Source organism: Eleutherodactylus coqui, chromosome 1 (genome assembly GCF_035609145.1).
Source record: "Eleutherodactylus coqui strain aEleCoq1 chromosome 1, aEleCoq1.hap1, whole genome shotgun sequence".
NCBI lineage: Eukaryota > Metazoa > Chordata > Amphibia > Anura > Eleutherodactylidae > Eleutherodactylus > Eleutherodactylus coqui.
Genome location: NC_089837.1, coordinates 137991873 through 138010277, shown reverse-complemented (window position 1 = coordinate 138010277; position 18405 = coordinate 137991873). Strand labels below are relative to the sequence as shown.

Sequence of the window (18405 nt, the reverse complement as noted above, 5' to 3'; positions counted from 1 at the left end):
AACACTTGGCAATAGTAGATTCCCAGCAGCACAGCAGTAATCTCTCCTATAGAGTCAGGCAGCTCAAATGCAAAACGCCAGTGAAGAGCCCAAACCAGACAAGCTCCAAAAATGCAGTAGTAGATTCCCAGTAGCACGTCGCTACCTTTTCTTGTAGTGGGGCAATAAAGCATTTGTACCTTTCTACATCCCTGTATGCTGCCAGTTAATATCGTTTGTCTGGACTGCATTATTCTAACACTTGTCACATGATTGCTCTTTCATAGTCAAAAACCAAAAACCTAGTGTATACATAGTAAGACTGCAAGTTACACATTTATGATTTTACCAATACTGGAGAAAGTGTAGCATGGTATATAGACACACAGCCCTATTTTTCAAATCTGACATTGTGGTAATAGCCTTCGAATTCTTTTACTTATTCAATTGATTCTGACTTGTTTTTTCTGATACGCTGTACTTAAAAAGATCTAAAATGTTGGGAAAAAAATAATGGAAAAATTAGCATTTTTCAAAGTTTGAAATGTTCTGCTTGTAAAACAGTCATAGCACACAAAATGGTTACTAAATAAATATTAGTTACCATATGTCCACATTTACATTGACATCATTTTGTAAGTGTCCTTTGTTTTTTTCAGGATGTTGCAAAACTTGTTTCTTTCAAAGAAATTTTTTAAATTTTCAAAAACATTAACCAAATCAATTTTAAAGACCATTTCAGTCTTGAAGTTGCTTTCAGGGCCTATAGATTAGGAACCCCTCATAAATTACCCATTTTAAAAGCTGAACACCTCAGAGTATTAAAAACTGCATGTACGTAGTTTGTTAACCTGTTAGGGATAAGAGTGGAGATGACGACTTCATTGTATCTTTCTTGCTGATTTTAAATTTGTAAACCAATTTTGCACCATAGTGGGAGTTAACAGATAAACAGAACTCGGCATTTACTCCTGGGTATTCCTGAGTACCAGAATGCACCTTATGTGGACATAAATTGCTGTCTGGGCACCTAGCAGTGTTTAGAAGGCAAGGAGCGCAAATTCTATTGGAGTAATTTTCAGCCGCCACGTTGCATTTGCAGAGCAACCTGAGGTTATACAGTCCCAACCACCCTGAAGAGACTCCATTTTGGAAACTACACTCCTCAAGGAATTCCTCAAGGGGTGTAGTGAGCATTTTGATCTCTGTGTTTGATGAATTTTCAAACAATACATGGGTTTTGCCCCAAACTTTTAATTTTCATGAGGAGCAATAATAGAAAAAGTACCCTACAACATGCAAAGGAAATTTTCAATTTTCATTTTTTTTAACGTCAATTCTTAATGTGGGAAACTTTTTTAACTACATGTATTTACTCCGCAAGGGGACCTGAACATGCGATCATTTGATTGCTTAGATAATACACTACACTATTTATATAGTGCAGTGTATTACCGCCAATTGTCATTTTTCTCAATGACAGGCCTAGTAGACCCTGCCTCCAGCCACTCAACAAAGCCACCTGTACATTACAGTCTCACAGGCCATTATTTGTCCTCCAGCTGACACAGAATCCTTTATCACCCTGTGATGATGTCATGGGCGGTTATAGATTGAGGGCGGGAGCTACAAGCAGCTTAGAATCTGTAGTCAGCATAATTGGAAACCAATATGGTTATAGTGTATCTCATGAAGAGAATGCAGCCAATAGCTGTGGTATTGAGTGTGTCACTCTGCCATTTGTGAATGGTAGATTGGCCACTTGTGACTCCTCACATCACCGGTACCGACTACGTGACTATTTGTTGACTGGAGGAGAGGCGTTGGCTATCCACTTACTTTAACTAACAATACTGTTAGCTACGTTCTCTTCATTAGACAAGACTAAGGTCTTCTATCACTATCCAATGCCTAGGCTGTTAGTAACAAAATAAGGCCGCTTTCACGTGGCCATGAATCACATGCGAGATTTGTGCTTTGTGAGATGCGATTATGAACCCCATTCTCTTGAATGAAGTCATATATTCGAGCGATGTTTTTCCACATTGCGGTGCAGGAAAAGATCACAGCATGTCTTATCTCTTTGCGATCCTCGGAAAGCATCACCCATTGATTCCAATGGGACCTTTAATGCATTCCATGGCTTTCACATGCCATGCGATGTGAGGTTTCCTATTGAAATCAGTAGGAAACACTTCAAATCCTCTATCGTACGTGAAACTAGCACGAAAGGATTGGAATTTCGCACATGCTATGCGAGGCATTTTTCAAGGAAAAATGCCTCGCACGCGTGGGTAAATTACATGTTTAGGAGCACAATATTGCGCTCAATCTTGTGTTGGTAGTCTTACGAATTGGTATTGAAGCAGTCTAACTTCTTCTGAATTGCTATAGTAGAAAGGCGGCCTATCAGAAGAAGTACCATGAATGGCCACTGTAAAGGCACAATATGGCAGTCAATAAGGGGTTAAAAATATCTTAAAGGGGTTGTCCCGCGCCGAAACGGGTTTTTTTTTTTTTCAATAGATCCCCCGTTCGGCGCGAGACAAACCCGATGCAGGGGTTAAAAAAAACAAAAAACGGATAGTGCTTACCTGAATCCCCGCGCTCCGGTGACTTCTTACTTACCTTGCGAAGATGGCCGCCGGGATCTTCACCCTCGGTGGACCGCAGGTCTTCTGTGCGGTCCATTGCCGATTCCAGCCTCCTGATTGGCTGGAATCGGCACACGTGACGGGGCGGAGCTACGAGGAGCCGCTCTCCGGCACGAGCGGCCCCATTCAGAAGAAAGAAGACCGGACTGCACCAGCGCGTCTAATCGGGCGATTAGACGGCACCATGGAGACGAGGACGCTAGCAACGGAACAGGTAAGTGAATAACTTCTGTATGGCTCATAATTAATGCACAATGTACATTACAAAGTGCATTAATATGGCCATACAGAAGTGTATACCCCAACTTTGTTTCGCGGGACAACCCCTTTAAGTCATATCAATATTAGAAGTGCATAATGCATAAAGATGGTCTCCTCTCTGTTATAGCATCCACTACCAAGTTCCAAACTGCCTACAGGAGCAACTTTGAACAAAACTACTTAAGCTGTGAGAAATAGGTCAAAATCATATGACTTGTCAGGCATAAGCTGGCAATTTTCGTGGCCGCCTCTAAGGCCCAATGTCCACGGGCAAATTTGATTTGTGGAATCTGTGCGGGGCACCTGCAAATCAAGACGCCCACAGAGATGCATGGGCGTCCGCAAATGGATTAAAACATGCGGATTTGATTTGCGGATATTTTAGTCTGGAAAACAAATTATAGCGCGCTCCATTTTTGTGGGGATCCCACACGGATGGCTTCCATTTAAGTCAATGGAAGCCGTCTGATCCGCGGCTCATCCGCGGCTGACACTGCGGTCGTGATGCGAATCCGCGGAAACAGCAGGAGATTTTTAAAAAACAAAACTGCACTGTGCATGTCCAACGGAGGACCATGTACAGAACACCGTACCCAGAATTGGAGGGATCCGTGCGGACACCGCTGCCAGGTTAATGCGGGTAAGCAGGGCTCACTGGCTGCGGGCATGGATGGATTCTGTGTACGATTGCCTGCACAGAATCCGCTCGTGCCGTGGACATGAGACTTAAGTTTGACTGTAACCGGGGGAACACTTCCTGACAGAGTTTATAGAACCAGGTGGATAATGGATCTGGGGCTTTCTGTGGTTTAGACCAGGCTTTTTAGCATCATTGAAAGAATATATGCAGTAAGTGTTGGGCTTTCATCTTCATTCCTACAGCTTGAGGAAGGACCTTTCCTATTTTGTCATGATAGGTCCATATAAAATGGTTTGCGGGTTAGATGTGGAATACCATACGTCTCAACTCCATGAAACATCCATATAATAAATTCGGATTGCAAATCCTTGGAGCCATGTTGTAGGATCTGCTAGAAAACTTTTCCAGAAGCAGGAAAGGGGAGAATTAGAGGAGACCAACTAATTAAGCTGTTTTTCATATCTTTCAAAGGCCATTTATATACTAAAATAACAGTCCAAAATCTTTGACAATGTCAAGTTTTTTTGCTGTTTTTAATTTGACAAGCCACCAGATGGCTTTTAATGATCCTTTTACTTGAGCCAAATTCTTGGCCTGATGTAATGAGCACCGATTGGAACTTGTTTAACTTTTTTCATTCACACAGGCTGAGAATTGATTTATGGGGTCGAATGATCATTATTCCAATAATTCGTTCCCATAGGCCAGCTGCATGCCTCCAATTCACACAGCAAGATGTCCACGCAATTGGCGACTAATTAGGCTGAAACAAAACGGTCAGTTGTTGAACGATCTTTCGCTTGTTCAATGGCTGATCATTGGTCCTTTTATACACCCTCATTGCCAGGCAGATAAATATTTAGGGGAACGTTCGGACCTGATATTCGGGCGGTGTGAAAGGACATTACGTTAAAGGCTCTACTATATGTGTAAGCATTCCCAAAAGTCTAGTGGGGAGAGACTGTTGTGTAATGGTAATCTCAAGATTTTTCCTCTTTTACAAAGTTCACTGCTGTCATACAGACATGGTGTGGATCCAAACCACCATCACTGGGTTTGTGAGGATAGATCTGCCAGGGCAAACTTGCCCCTATCCTCCATGTTATTTGCTGTCACATCCTTAGCAAAACCACTATATCGTGCCACATAATACCTCCATACGGTCATGAAATCTCAAAACATTATAGTGCCCAACTAATACCATGCTGCAGTGCCACCGTAACAACACCATACACTTCTCATATATTATAATACGACAGTATTAAGTGTCTGTTTTTTGAGGAAATATAAAAATTAATGTTTTGCTGTTTTTATGATGGCCCAGTGCTTTTTGCTGGAGGTGTTTTTTAGTAGCGTACAGCTACTTCCTGCTATGATCTGAAAAGTTCTGACAGGAAATATTATTTTCCTGGCACTAGTTATAGCTTGCTGAATTACAGTCACTGTAAAGAAAGGGCATCCAGATCTCGCAGTCTGAGCAGAGACTAATCAGTGCATTATTGTTATGGTATTTTTTATCCACAAATCAGATGTGATAATGCATAGAATTGGGTCTATAAATTTTACAGAGGTGAACTGTATGAGCATTGGGCATTTACAATTATCACTGTGACAGCGTAGAGGTGCTGGCCTTACCGACAGTACTGCTCTGATAGCATGGTCGGGGGTGAATATTGATATGGGTGGTTGATTACTGGTATTATTAGTCTGGAAAATTGACCCAGCAATCATGTTTTTCTCCTCTGGATTAACGGGAGTCTAGTTAGGAAAGACTAAACTTCATGGACAAATATAAATAGAGTATATAATAGTCATAAATGGCTGCACATACAATTGCAAGGATGCTTCAAGTGGGGTACCACAAGGCTCTGTCCTGAGCACAGTTCTTAAAAATTTTTAGAAATGGTCTTGAGGAAATTGAGGGGAAGCTGATCAAATTTGCAGATAATGCAAAGCTAGGAGGGATAACTAACACTAGGGCAGAGAGAGAGAGGATTCAAAATGCTTCACACAAGCATTGAACAGTGGGCAGCGACTAACAGAGTAGTATCTAACAAAGAGAAATGCAAAGTTCTACATCTGGGCAGGAAACATGAAAAAAGCACATACAGAATGGGAGGAATTCAGCTAAGCAGCAGCACATGTGAAAAAGACTTGGACATACTAATAGATCATAGACTGAACATGAGTCAACAGTGTGATGCAGTAGTAAAAAAGGTAAACACAATTCTGGGATGTATTAGGAGAAGCATAGAGTCTAGGTCACGTGAGGTAATTATTCCCCTGTAATCTTCCTCAGGCCGCCTGCAAACAGCCAGGTCGGATCCCACTGCAAGAATTCTCGCAGTGGGATGTGGACCCGTGCCCTGGCACAGCCCTGCGGCTTACCTGCTCTCGGCGTCTCCTCTCTGCACTATGTGCCGGCTGCCACCCAGCCGGTGCGTGCGCATAGAGGAGCCGGCCCGTCACCACTGAAATTTCTGTGTGGGCCTCTGCGAGACCCGCACAGAAACAGAACATGCCGCAATTTGTTTTCCACGTGTCTGTTTTTTTTATGCGGACAAATCAGCGTTATCTAATGCAATCCTATGACAGCTTTCACGGGCGGAAATTCTGCGGAAAATCCCGCCACGGAATTTCTGCCCATGTGCAGGGGGCCTTAGTCAGACCTCATCTGGAATACTGTGTCTAGTTCTGGGCTCCCCAATTTAAAAAAAAGACAGACAAAATGGAGCTAGATCAGAGAAGAGTTACCAAGATGATCAGCGATCTGCAAACCATGTCCTATGAGGAACGGTTAAAGGATCTGGGAATGTTTAGCTTGCAAAAAAGAAGGCTCAGAGGAGACTTAATAGCTGTCTACAAATATCTGAAGGGCTGTCACTGTGCAGAGGGATCAGCCCTATTCTCATCTGTACAAGGAAAGACCAGAAGCAATGGGATGAAACTGAAAGGGAGGAGACATAGATTAGATATTAGAAAAAACTTTCTGACAGTGAGGGTGATCAATGAGTGGAACAGGTTGCCACAGGAACTGGTGAGTTCTCTTTCAATGGAAGTGTTCAAACAAAGTTTGGACAAATGTCTGGGATGATTTAGTGAATCCTGCACTGAGCAGGAGGTTGGACCAGATGACCATGGAGGTCCCTTTCAACTCTACCATTCTATGTTTGTATTCCATTATGTATAAATCTGTCGCAGTCAATCTGGTCTGGTTAATATGATCTTTTCAGAAGGTTTTCACTGTATTTTGATTTTATCAGTTGTTTTAAAGAATGAGTTTCTGATTAGTATACTGTATGCTTTTGCTTAGGTTCAGAATTTAACGCTGCGGAGCCCACCAATATTGGAAATATCATGCCCACAAAACAGTCCTCCAAAAATAAATAACCATGACCAGCCCCTCGCTATGTGTCACAAGACTACTGTAACAAGTTCCAAAACCATACACACTGACTCCTATGAGGCAACCCGTAGAGGAGAGAGCCCTGGATCAGAGTCCCGCTGCACAGCCGTGACACGAACAGCAAGTTTGCATCAGCTGCTTGCACCAGGCATGTTTTAGTAGTATCTTTTTCTTTTTCATGCTTTTGAGTGTGAAACCATAATACACCTTAAGAGTGAGCATTTACAAATCTAATAGCTCAAACTATTTCTGTTCAATGAAATCAAGCAGAGATCTTGAAAACTGTGAGGAATTGACACAAGAAGTTGGTTGGAATACTTACACTTTAATACTTTTACTATACAGTGAATTACCTTTACTTGCTGAAACTGGAATACTCCCAAAATGTATCTCCATTAAAGGAAACCTGTCACGTTGAGCATACAGTAGCTAAGCAGAGGTCTATATATGCCTAAGACTGGCGTTTCGTATTCTGATCCTGGTGCAGTGCCCACTAGAGTAAAATGTGACACATTTCTTAAGAGGCGGACTGACATAGATTTGCGATATAATTTACGCTGTTTTCTGGCATAAAATAGAGTAACTTTGGTCTGATGTGGCCCCATCTTTTTTACTAAACCTTGGCCACTTTTTGGAAATGTGACAAAGATGGTGTAATAAGGCAGAAGATGTAAAAACCTCTGACATTTTATGCCAGGTTTTTAGCAAAGTGCTTTCAGAAATTCCTTCCTAGTTTTGTAGAAAAGCTTTCAATACATCAATCTTCTAAGTTCCTCCTGCTCTATAATCTGCTGCCAACATATTGGACTGAAAGTTCAACATGACAGGTTCCCTGTAACAGAAGTTGTTGTACAATACACTTACAGTATAATGGGCAGATGAAAGAGATGATCTTTGGGTGATCTACTTTTATGTCTTTAGTAGTTTACTCTGCCTTCGCTGTTACCTAATACAGTGCTGTTTTCAAAGGATGACTTCATTTACTGAAGGAAATCGCTGTTCACCCCTACCTGGCCCTATGTGAAAAAGTAACTGCCACTTTAGCTACTAAATTGAGTTTCATTGGTCACACCCAGACATTGTAACAGCCAGAAGGTTAGAGGGTCTCAAAAAGCAGCACATGATACCACATTCTAAAGAGAACCAAGAAAAAGAAAAAAAAAAGTGGGCACCACAATAAACAAGAGGGGGGCTGCTATTGTGTCAATGAGACTACATATAACAAAAAAAGGAAAAAAACAACACACTACATAAAAAACGCACACCTAAAATGAAAAAAAACCCAAATGTATACTTTACTGAGAAATACACTGAAAAACAAGCATAAAAATTATTAAAAGCAAAAAAAAAAATCTATACTGCCCTTACAATAAGGAGCAGAAAAGTCTGTGCAACCAGTGATATATCAAACAATCAACAAAAATAAAGGCTGAACTCCCAATTGTGGATCAACATATATCCTATATATATATATATATATATATATATATATATATATATATATATATATATATATATATATAACAAGTATCTATAATGTAACCAACATATATCCTATAAATTATATAATTTAAAGGATATATAGAAAATATTGTATTAAAAAAAAAAATTAAAAATATATTAAAATATATATTAGAAAATAAAGTTCAAGCATAAACAGATGCCTAAATAACAAAAAAATAATAATTTTGCAAAATAATATGACATCCAGTATTAAGAAATATAAACAATTACCAAACAGGCCGGGATGCTGCCAGGGAGAGAAAAAAAGGTATAGCCCAAATAACCAAAAAGTCTGCACAGGATAAAATCTCCAGGCATATCACTACATGCAGATAGGTTCCTCAGACTTTTCTGCGCTATATTGGTTTTTTGCTTTTACATGTTTTTATGCTTGTTTTTCAGTGTGTTTGTTAATAAAGTATATATTTGTTTTTTCACTTTGGGTGTGCGCATGTTATGTATTGTGCTGTTTTTTTCCTTCTCTTTTCATATACACTCTAAAGAGATTCATAATGTTCCAACCATGTCTGCTGGAAGTTTGTTGCAATCATTCACTGCTCTTTCAGTAAAAAAAATATTTTCTGATGTTGGTTCTGAGTTTTCCCCCCAACTAATCTTAGATTGTGCCCTCTTATTCTAGTGTTTATCTTCCCAATTAAAAGACTTCCTACCTGACCCTTATTTATACCTTTATCATTTTTAATGGTTTTGATCATGTTGCCCTCTCCCTTTTCTCCTTCAGGCTCTACAAAATTAAGTTCTTAAAGTCTTTTAAGAAACCGTATTTTCTGGCGTATAAGACTACTTTTTAACCCAGGAAGATCTTCTCCAAAGTCTTATACGACGGGAATATGCTGTAGAAAAGAAAAAATAAATACTCTCCTCCAGCGGCACTGCTGCAGGCTGTTGCTCCCTTCTCCATGCCGACAGAGCATTGCTTTTTGTATGCGGGGCTTGAATACCCCGCCTCCAGAAAGCTAATGCTCTGATTGGCTAACTCAGCGCGGTGTCAGCCAATCTCAGCCAGTCAATAACGCAGAATTTCCAGTGGGATAAGTACCACATGTCCTAAATGATCCACTGATTGTAGCCGCAGTGAAATGATTTCCAGTGAACATTGAAATCTTGTTGTTAAGCAGTTTTTCACAATATTCATTAAGTTGCTGAATGTACATTTTACAATTTTTTTTTCACAGTATCGTACTCGTCGGTCCAGCCACACTCTTTGGTTAAACGCTCAACAATCCAACTTCACCCAGATCCACCAAAGCTGCCACATCACCAAATGATATTGCAACAGCAGCAGCAGATACAGCATCGGCATCAGATTCAAACCATTACCTTACATAACCCAGCCTTAGAGTCTCCATCTGCCCAACAGTGTGTGCCAATTCAGAGCCCCACATTCCTGTCCCTCCCTAGCAGTGCTCATTCACACCACAGTACCCCAGCCCCAACTCCTCCGCCTCCATCTCCAACGCTCTCACACGCTGCTCAGCAATCTGTAGTAGTGTCACCTTCGCCAGCGCAGTCCCCTTGTCAGTCACCAACTATCATTATTCACCCACAAGCCCTTCTGCATTCTCAGCCGCCTTTGCTTGTACAGTCACCACTTCCATCCAGAGAAAATGCACAGCTACAAAGCACATTGCATCCATCACCACAAGTGGTTATTCCAACACATTCTTCATGTACAATGACTCCAGGAAGCCATACTGGATCATCGCATCAGCAGACAATAGTGTCCAATGCACACCAGTTAATGTCTCCTATGGACCCAATGCAGTCATCACTCCAGTCGTTGCCACCACCAGTAGCAAACTCTCCAATTTTGCGTGCATCTCCGCCTTCCCAGCTCCAGTCATTGCCTCTACAGTCCATGCAGACCATATCAGTACAGCCAGAAATCTTGACACCAGGCCAGGTTCTGGTGCAGAATGCATTACTTACAGAAGAAGAACTTCCTGCTGCAGAAGCGCTTGTTCAGCTGCCTTTCCAGACACTTCCACCACCTCAAACAGTTGCAGTAAAGTTGCACATACCACCAGCACAAGTGGATTCACCAATGGTAAGCTAGCATGATGCTTATATCTTGAAACAGTGGGAAAACAGGAAACTAAACCATTCCTTTTTTTTTTATTGTATAGTAAATAATATACGAATATTAGACTTTTTAATCCCAAACAGGTGCAGCAGATTTCGAGTGAAACTTCCATTAAACAATTGTAGCAAATATAAAACAATGTTTGGCATTTTGTTTTCATGCTCTGTCCAATGACTGAAGCAAGCAGTACTGGATGTTGCATGTTGCGCAGCGTGCTGCAGTATTAGCTTTGCAATAGAGATGGGGCCTCTGACGCAGATGTTATCCTTTCTGAGTACTATGTTGTTACTGTCACCAAGAAACACTGTATAGTAACTTTTCCAGCTCCCAGAAAGCCAGAGGTATTGCAAGTATAATAATTGGTGTGAGGGATTTAATGTGGATTCGCTGTGCCACCCAACCAGTAGATGGATCAGACCGGCAGGGCAGACAGCCGACTATGGAAACCTGGATGCTCACCGCTGGAGGTGTGGCTTGGAATGCAATGCTGACCAGGGGATCTGAAGTAGGAAATGAAAAGTCCCTGCCTATCAACAGCAGCGAATTCGCCCTGACAAGGGCTGCCCTGTGCGGGAACCTAGGCACTGATTAACCCTGTAAGGACTGGTCACCAGGAAGTTAGATAATACCACACCGTCTGCAGAACCAAGGAGTGAGCAAGTTCAGGACCAATCTGGAAGTACTGAGCAAACTGAAGACCATCACCAATTGTAAACACAGGAACACTAGGAGCAGCTGCGCCATGTGCATGCATGAGAGGACTCCTACACCAACACTGCAGCAGAGGCTGTCAGGTCTGAGGCCTCTATATAGTGGTAAAGAGATGACAAACAATCTGTAGCTGGGTGGAAGACGACGAACCAATTTAACCATGGATGTGCTGGGGAAAAAGGCAATCACAGATTCAGAGAACGATGCCCATGTCTGCCGGGCATAACAATTGGAATTTCACCTATTGTGCTTGAATTCATGTATCTTCTAGGTTTAGGCTACAGAATAAAGTTGGATACCTTTGCCTTTTCAATGTGGGCATATTCATTTTAAAATTCTCCTTTCAATTTACTGAATGTGTTTTTGTTGTCCTTTCTCTTGCAAATGTTGGCCAGGGTTTGAATTGTGAGAAAAAAAATAAAGGAAATGTTTTGATAGCTGCGTTGTTCCCAAGGACACATGAAATGATTCTAGCCAATGTTTTCTCCTATTAGGTCTACCAAGTAGAAAATTTGTGTCCCGAAGAAGTGCCAATGGAGCAACAAGAATGTGTACGTGTAATTAGTCAGACGCCCACACCTCCGACGCTGTCTCCCCCCGCACTCCCTTTAGGGAGTGGAGAGGAGCTTCCTGTAGATCATATCATGCAAGGTAAAAATAGCTATGCATATTGCTTGGTATTTGGGAAATCCGTACACGGATACCAATCAGTAATTAGCACATCAGGATCGGTCCCTTTAGCCTCGGGAAAGGTCCATCCTATTTTCTAGGACTACTGGTGAATATTAGTTGTTTTGTAACGAAATGGAAAAAAATATATAATTTATTTTGGGGTTCCGCATCGTTTCCCAAAATATAAACAATGACTATTTTCATACTGTTTAATCTTGTTATGTACAGGAATATGTATGAGGAGTCACTTTAGAGATCCATAGATTGGATTGACTGCTGTGTATTTGGGGTCAACAGAGCAGGGTGTTACTGCTGAAGGAACACAGAACTAAAAAGCATTGACAGAGGGTAAGGCACACCTGAATTTAACCCCTTCCAATCCACTGTTTGACGTCTAAAGACATTATGATTTAAGGCTGTACAGCTCCAATTTTGGAAGACCTCCGTCAAGGTTCTCTTACTGTATATTGCCAGCCTCTCTGCTGTCGGAGCCTATCCAATGTGTCACCTCAGGCAGTACTGGCTTTAGCCAGCATATAGCGCCGTTGTATAATGGCAGAAAGAGTAAGCCCCCTAGGAAAACCAGGATACAAATTGGATTGGAAAGGCTTAAATATTCTGCCCTGCGGAACTCTTACCTTTGTTGCAAATAACTGCAGAAGATACAATCACCAGTAGAGCGGGTAGAAACCCTATAGCAAGGTGATGGAATTTCCTGCACCTTATTGGTGATGGGGTTATTTATTAGGTAGGGAGAAACGTATATTGCATCGGGTCTAAGCAAGATGGGGATTGTGATTCACTGATGTTTCTGGTCCATGGCATTAATAATAAAACATCCATTATTAACATTGCTGAACGTCAGTGCACAGTAGAACAAGTTTCATGTTATGGAGTTATTACATGTTATAACTAAACTGATCTATATTGGAGAAGAAAAGGTTAAATTCTTTATGTAGTAAAATGAAATCTCTTTACTGCAGCATCAGTGGAACCAAGTATGTGAACATTTCAGGTTGCCCTACATAAGTTACTAAACTTACTTTTAGACCGCATTGCTCATAGAACAAAACTTGATTTAACCCCTTAAGAAACAGGCTGTTTTGTACCTTAAGGACCAGACACTTCTTAGGGATTTTACCCATTTGGCGGTTTTACTACCCTATTTTTTTTCCTTTTAGCTATCAAAATTATTTTTGCTGTGTTTTTTTTCTGTGACATATAGGGCTATCTTTTGCACTGCTTATGTAATGTTTTGACAGGCATTAGTTGGTTATTGTCCCAAAATGGTTGAAATCAGTCCTTTAAACCAGGGGCGGACAAAGAGTGCAGGTTGCCCCTGTGCAAAGAAGGTCCCCCCTCCTTACCCCACTCCACCCAACAAATTAATGAAATATATACATGCAGATAAAAACACACTTTGTTAATAAAAAAAAAACTCTACAAATCGAAAGACCACACTGTGATCACATATTACCACTCCATAGTAATAGAATACTAGTAATACATACCATCATAGCAATGCTGAAAAAACACTATAAAGAGACCAATATTACCAATAATACTATATGAAGGCCAAATAATACCCCTTCACTATGACCACATAATACTACCATACTGTTACTTACAAAATGCATAAAAAGACCAATATTTCATCCCTATACATCGATCTTATAGTGGTAGATATTCAGGTGCTCTGCAGACCGTGTAAGTGATTACAGTTATATCCAGTGATCACGGGTGATGTTCCCTCTGACTGTGTTTGTTTATATTCCCTTATCCTCTCCATCTGGCCCAGATCACCATGACAACTTCTACCGTCTGCAGCTCTTTTCTGCAGAATGTTACAAATAAACATCTTTGGCTCCTCAACTTTCCAGAATGCTCCCTATGTTTTTCACACTTCTACACAATCTCCTTAACTGTAGTGCCTCTATTCAGCCATTAGACCCAACACAAGAATGTCCAAATGAGTAATAATGCCTCTGTTTAATGCCTTCTTTAGTAATAATGCTGCCCCTTATTGCACCATGATTAAAAATGCCCTTAATGCTGCAGTCAGTAATAGGGCTCCCCATTGTTGCCCTCTGTCAATAATAATGATCTGCTGTGTTGTTTCTGTCAGTAATAATGCTCCCACTTTTTGCCCCATCAGTAAAAATGCCCCCTTTGATCCCTACTATGCTGTAAAATAAAAAATAGTATACTCTGCTTCTTTGCACTCCAGCTGCCCCGCTGTAGTGAGTCATGCCTTCCTGACTTTCGGGTTGCGGTCACATGTGAACGCTGAGGCCAGGGATTGGCCACATCGATCTCATACCGTATCATGTGAGCTCACAACCAGACGTCGGGCAGGACAAGACCAGGGGAAAAGAAAGGTGGTGAATATACTATTTATTTTGTAGCCTCACCAGGCCACCTTGTAAACCGGGGTCTCATGGGAGAGCCCATAGCAGCCACTATGCCTGCTACTGCGGTGGTATTTGCAGGCAGCCCTAAGACTTGAGCAGCCCACTGGAATCTTTCAAGGGAATGGCCAATCCACCCCTGGGATATGGCTGGGACTTTTAATTTTAATGGATGAATGGCAGAACTACCGAGTCAGCAGGCGGCGGGCCCACAAACCCTCTTCAATCCGTCCCTGTGTAGTTGAACTGGCTGGACAGGTGGTATGTACGCCCCTGCTTTTGATCATGTTTCATCCAAGGCACCTGGCCAGCTTTACCCTCTGTAAAGGTAGAGAGATTTGAGATGACCCGTCGCTCACAATGAAATAAAGTTTACATAAAATATACTGCTGTCAGTTGTACTTGTTACCAGGTGAAACTTGTAATTTGTTACTTTAGGTAAACTTCCATTATTATGGGTGGGAAATAAGGATGATGATGATGTTTCCAGTTCAAATGTACCACTAATGTACTGTTGCCTGTCTTAAGACAGATGTAGATGGTAACATACAGATAAAACACACGCTTGTACTTTGTTATAATGATACTTTTATACATTCCAGGTCTCCCAACAGCGGTGTCTTCTGTTAGTGCCTCAGTTATTAAGTTCCCGTCTGACAATTCATATGCCTCCATCCCGGCCCCTCCGTTGCTTCTACCAGCTGCTACTACCAGAAGCAATAGTACACAGAAGCCTAACAGCATTCCCGGTTTGGATAGCAAGCTTCCTCAAGCCATAGTGAGACCACAGATTCTGACGCATGTCATTGAGGGATTTGTCATCCAGGAAGGCCTCGAACCGTTTCCTGTAAGTGTAAGCATCACAGTCATGAGATAAAACACAACCTACCATGTATTGTAAATCTGGTTTCTGTAGCGCACCATTCCCCAGTTTTCTGAATGCAGTCAGCATTCTAATTACTTTAACAATGTCTGGATCCATCTATTCTAAAATACATTTAACCCCTTATTGACCAGATTTTGGACGAGTTGTATTTTTTTTTTAATGGCGCCACTCTAGTGTACATATAATGTATTATTAAGTAATTATTAATTTTATTACATTTTTGGGGGGCGGGAGATGGAAGAACCCCACCGAAATTCCACCCTTGTTTTTTGGGTTTTGTTTTCACAGCATTCATCACTTGGTAAAAATAACTTTATCTGGATCAGCATAATTACTGCAATATTATATTTATATAGATTTTTTTTTAATTGTTTACTACTTTTTCTTTAAAAATGGGGGTGGAGTGGAGTTATGAGGCAATTAATTCTGCATTCCAAGACCCATAGCATTATTATTTTTCCAGCAATGGAGCTATGTGAGGGTTTGTTTTTCGCAGGGAGAGTTGCCGGTTTTACTGGTACCAGTTTGAGGTACATGTGGCTTCTGCATTGTTTTTTATTTTTTTCTGAGTTGAGCAAAAGTAAAATAACAATCTTGGCCTTACTTTTTAAAATTATTTTATGACATTCACCAAGTGAGATGAATAAGACAATATTTTTATTGTTTTGGGTCGTTTAGAAAATGGCAATACCAGTTATGTGTTTTTATTTTTGATTTTGTGCATTTCCAAAGGGTTTTTGTGAGAAATTTTTTTTAAAACCTGATTAAGTGAACTTTTTTGGACTCTCAAAAAGACTTGAAGATGTGATTGTTCAATCTCTAGGATAGTACACTGCATTACTTATGCAGTACATCCTACAATGTCTATGACACCATCCTTTTAGACTTTTCCAGAGGTGGGGTCTAATAGGCTGAGTTACATGGCAGGCCTCTGGATGCCATGGTAACCTATTGGTACTTTGCAATCAAATTGCGGGGCGCCGATGGGTGACAGGAGAAGCCACCTCCCCCTGTCATCTGCTTACATGCTGAGTTACTATTGGTTGTGGCACGTAATGGGGTTAATCTGCTAGATTTGAGTTTTCTCTGTTCCTGGCTGTTACAGCAGTAGCTTGGCTGTCAGTAGTCAGCCAAGCGACCACCTTAGGGTGCATTTAGACGGGCGGTTTTCCCTTGCGAGTTTTGTCCCATTTATGCAAACTTAAAAAATGCTCTCTGTTTGGCTTCAAATTTCCCCAAGTAAACTGTGAGATGAACAGCCAACTAATGATAGGCGTATAGTATTGTATCAACAATCATCCTTCCCCATTGTACAGGCTATCTGCCCATGTAGACAAAAGGAACAGGTGCTGACCAACGTGCTCATTGTCTGTCAGTGTTCATTAGGACAGGCAGATTATTTGCCTGTGTCACAATGCCATAAAGGGAACCTGTCAGCACCTTTTAGCCCCATAAACTAACAGTTCTTCTGGGGAGAATGCCTTTCAGGCTTAGTTTATGTGTTACGGTATCCTACCCGATGATACGCCAGCCAGGGTTGCCTTAGAACTTACCCACAACCCCTGTACCTGCCTACTTGCCTCCACTCCTGGCTAACCCCAGGTGGGCAACTGCGTGGCAGTCCCTACTCTCACTAGGGAACGAGGAGGGACGCTGGCGTACCAAGATGGAACAGGGTAAAATACCGACAGGAAGGGCAGATGAACAAACCAACAGAAAATACAAGCAGACCGAGGCAGATGGGAAAACCTGGCAGATAAAGCAAAAGCTGACAACAGGAGACTGACAGAGGCAGGATGCTAGCACACTGAACAGAAACCAATAACTGGCAGTGAATGGACCTCACTGCCAGCCTTATAAATAGAAGCCTCTGCCCAGGGGCGGAGAGGGGGAGGCGACACCTCCCAGCAGAATCCCATAACCAGGGACTCGTGCATAGAGCTGCACTCACAGGTGCGTGCCCACGTCACCGCCCGGACCCACGAGCGCGTGCACCACGCCGACCAACCTCCCGCGGCCCCGTCAGCCGCTGCCTGGTAACATTATGGTGCTCAATGTGCTAAGATTTTCCTGTCAAGAGAACCTTCTAAAGGTACTTGGTTACAGAAGGGACTATTTGTAGTCAAAATCCTCTTGTTAACCACAGGATACATCTGTACACCTTTAGTAAATACCCCCAGATGTGAAGCAAGTCCAAAGAGGTAAAATTAGTAAATAAGAAACGTTACAAAGTGTTGAATTGTTATATGTCATTGGTTTTGGGCCCAGCTTGCCTAATGGTAAACTTGTGCTTACTTTATATGAAATACAACCTAGATTTTTTTTGATTGATTCTATATGATTTTATGTGTGTGTTGTGCCTCTGTCATCTAATTACATGGACGTTTTGCTTATATAATAATACCTAGGTGGTAAAAAAGTACAAATGATAACCATCGTCATTTACAGATGGGGAGAGTTGTGCAAAGACAGACTTGAAAAAAGGAGCTTTGTCTAACAGATGTTGATTTGTGACATTAGTGCCTTGTTCTCTACAGGTAACAAATAAAAACGCACCATTTTATATTGTAGGTGAGTCGATCTTCCCTTCTGATAGATAAAGCTGATAAAGGGCATCTGCCACTGGATGAGCAGAGTATGAACCTGACTGACATGGAGTCGGACATTCAGAGCACAGCTAAGCTTCCAGACAACTCCACTGACACAGATGTAGATGACCTTACGGCTGAGGGTCAGTGGTTATTGTTTTATTTATTTGTTTTCCTTTTTTTGGCATTGTCATAAGATGCTTTCCATGTAATGGTACAACCAGGAGTTTACTGATTCCTACTTCATCTTATAGAAGAGCGATACAGACAGACGCCAGTACTCTGGAGCTCTTAGTGTATAGAGAATAGTTTTCTGTTTGTGGATATACTTCCCTAGAATTCCATTCATATAATTGTTTCCTCTCATTTAGAAACAAGACTCTGACTAAAGTGTTCCTACCTCTTTTGATTACTTAGTTGTGTTTTAATTTGCCCCATTCAAAAAGTACATTTGTAATTTTATCAGTTCAATATGGAAATATTACTATGTGGGATATGAAATTTACTGTAAATTGTTTTCCCGTTACTACTGGGCATACAATTCTTAGTTCACTGCATATTTACTGTAGGAATGTTCTTTACAGACTGATTGT

At 41.3% G+C, this 18405-nt stretch overlaps 1 protein-coding gene across 6 annotated transcripts in view; it reads left to right on the top strand.

Moving 5' to 3' along the window:
- PHC3 (polyhomeotic homolog 3) overlaps positions 1-18405 on the top strand; it is a 63859-nt gene that overhangs the window by 25596 nt on the left and 19858 nt on the right. For all 6 annotated transcript variants that reach the window (XR_010792639.1, XR_010792638.1, XM_066600961.1 and 3 more), the window contains exons 7-11: positions 6848-7088; positions 9640-10511; positions 11753-11909; positions 14941-15185; positions 17796-17955. Coding sequence is in view for 4 of the 6 variants with exons in the window: in XM_066600961.1 (XP_066457058.1) it covers positions 6848-7088; positions 9640-10511; positions 11753-11909; positions 14941-15185; positions 17796-17955 (1675 nt within the window). In the remaining 2 variants the exon portion in view is untranslated. The remainder of the gene's footprint in view (positions 1-6847; positions 7089-9639; positions 10512-11752; positions 11910-14940; positions 15186-17795; positions 17956-18405) is intronic.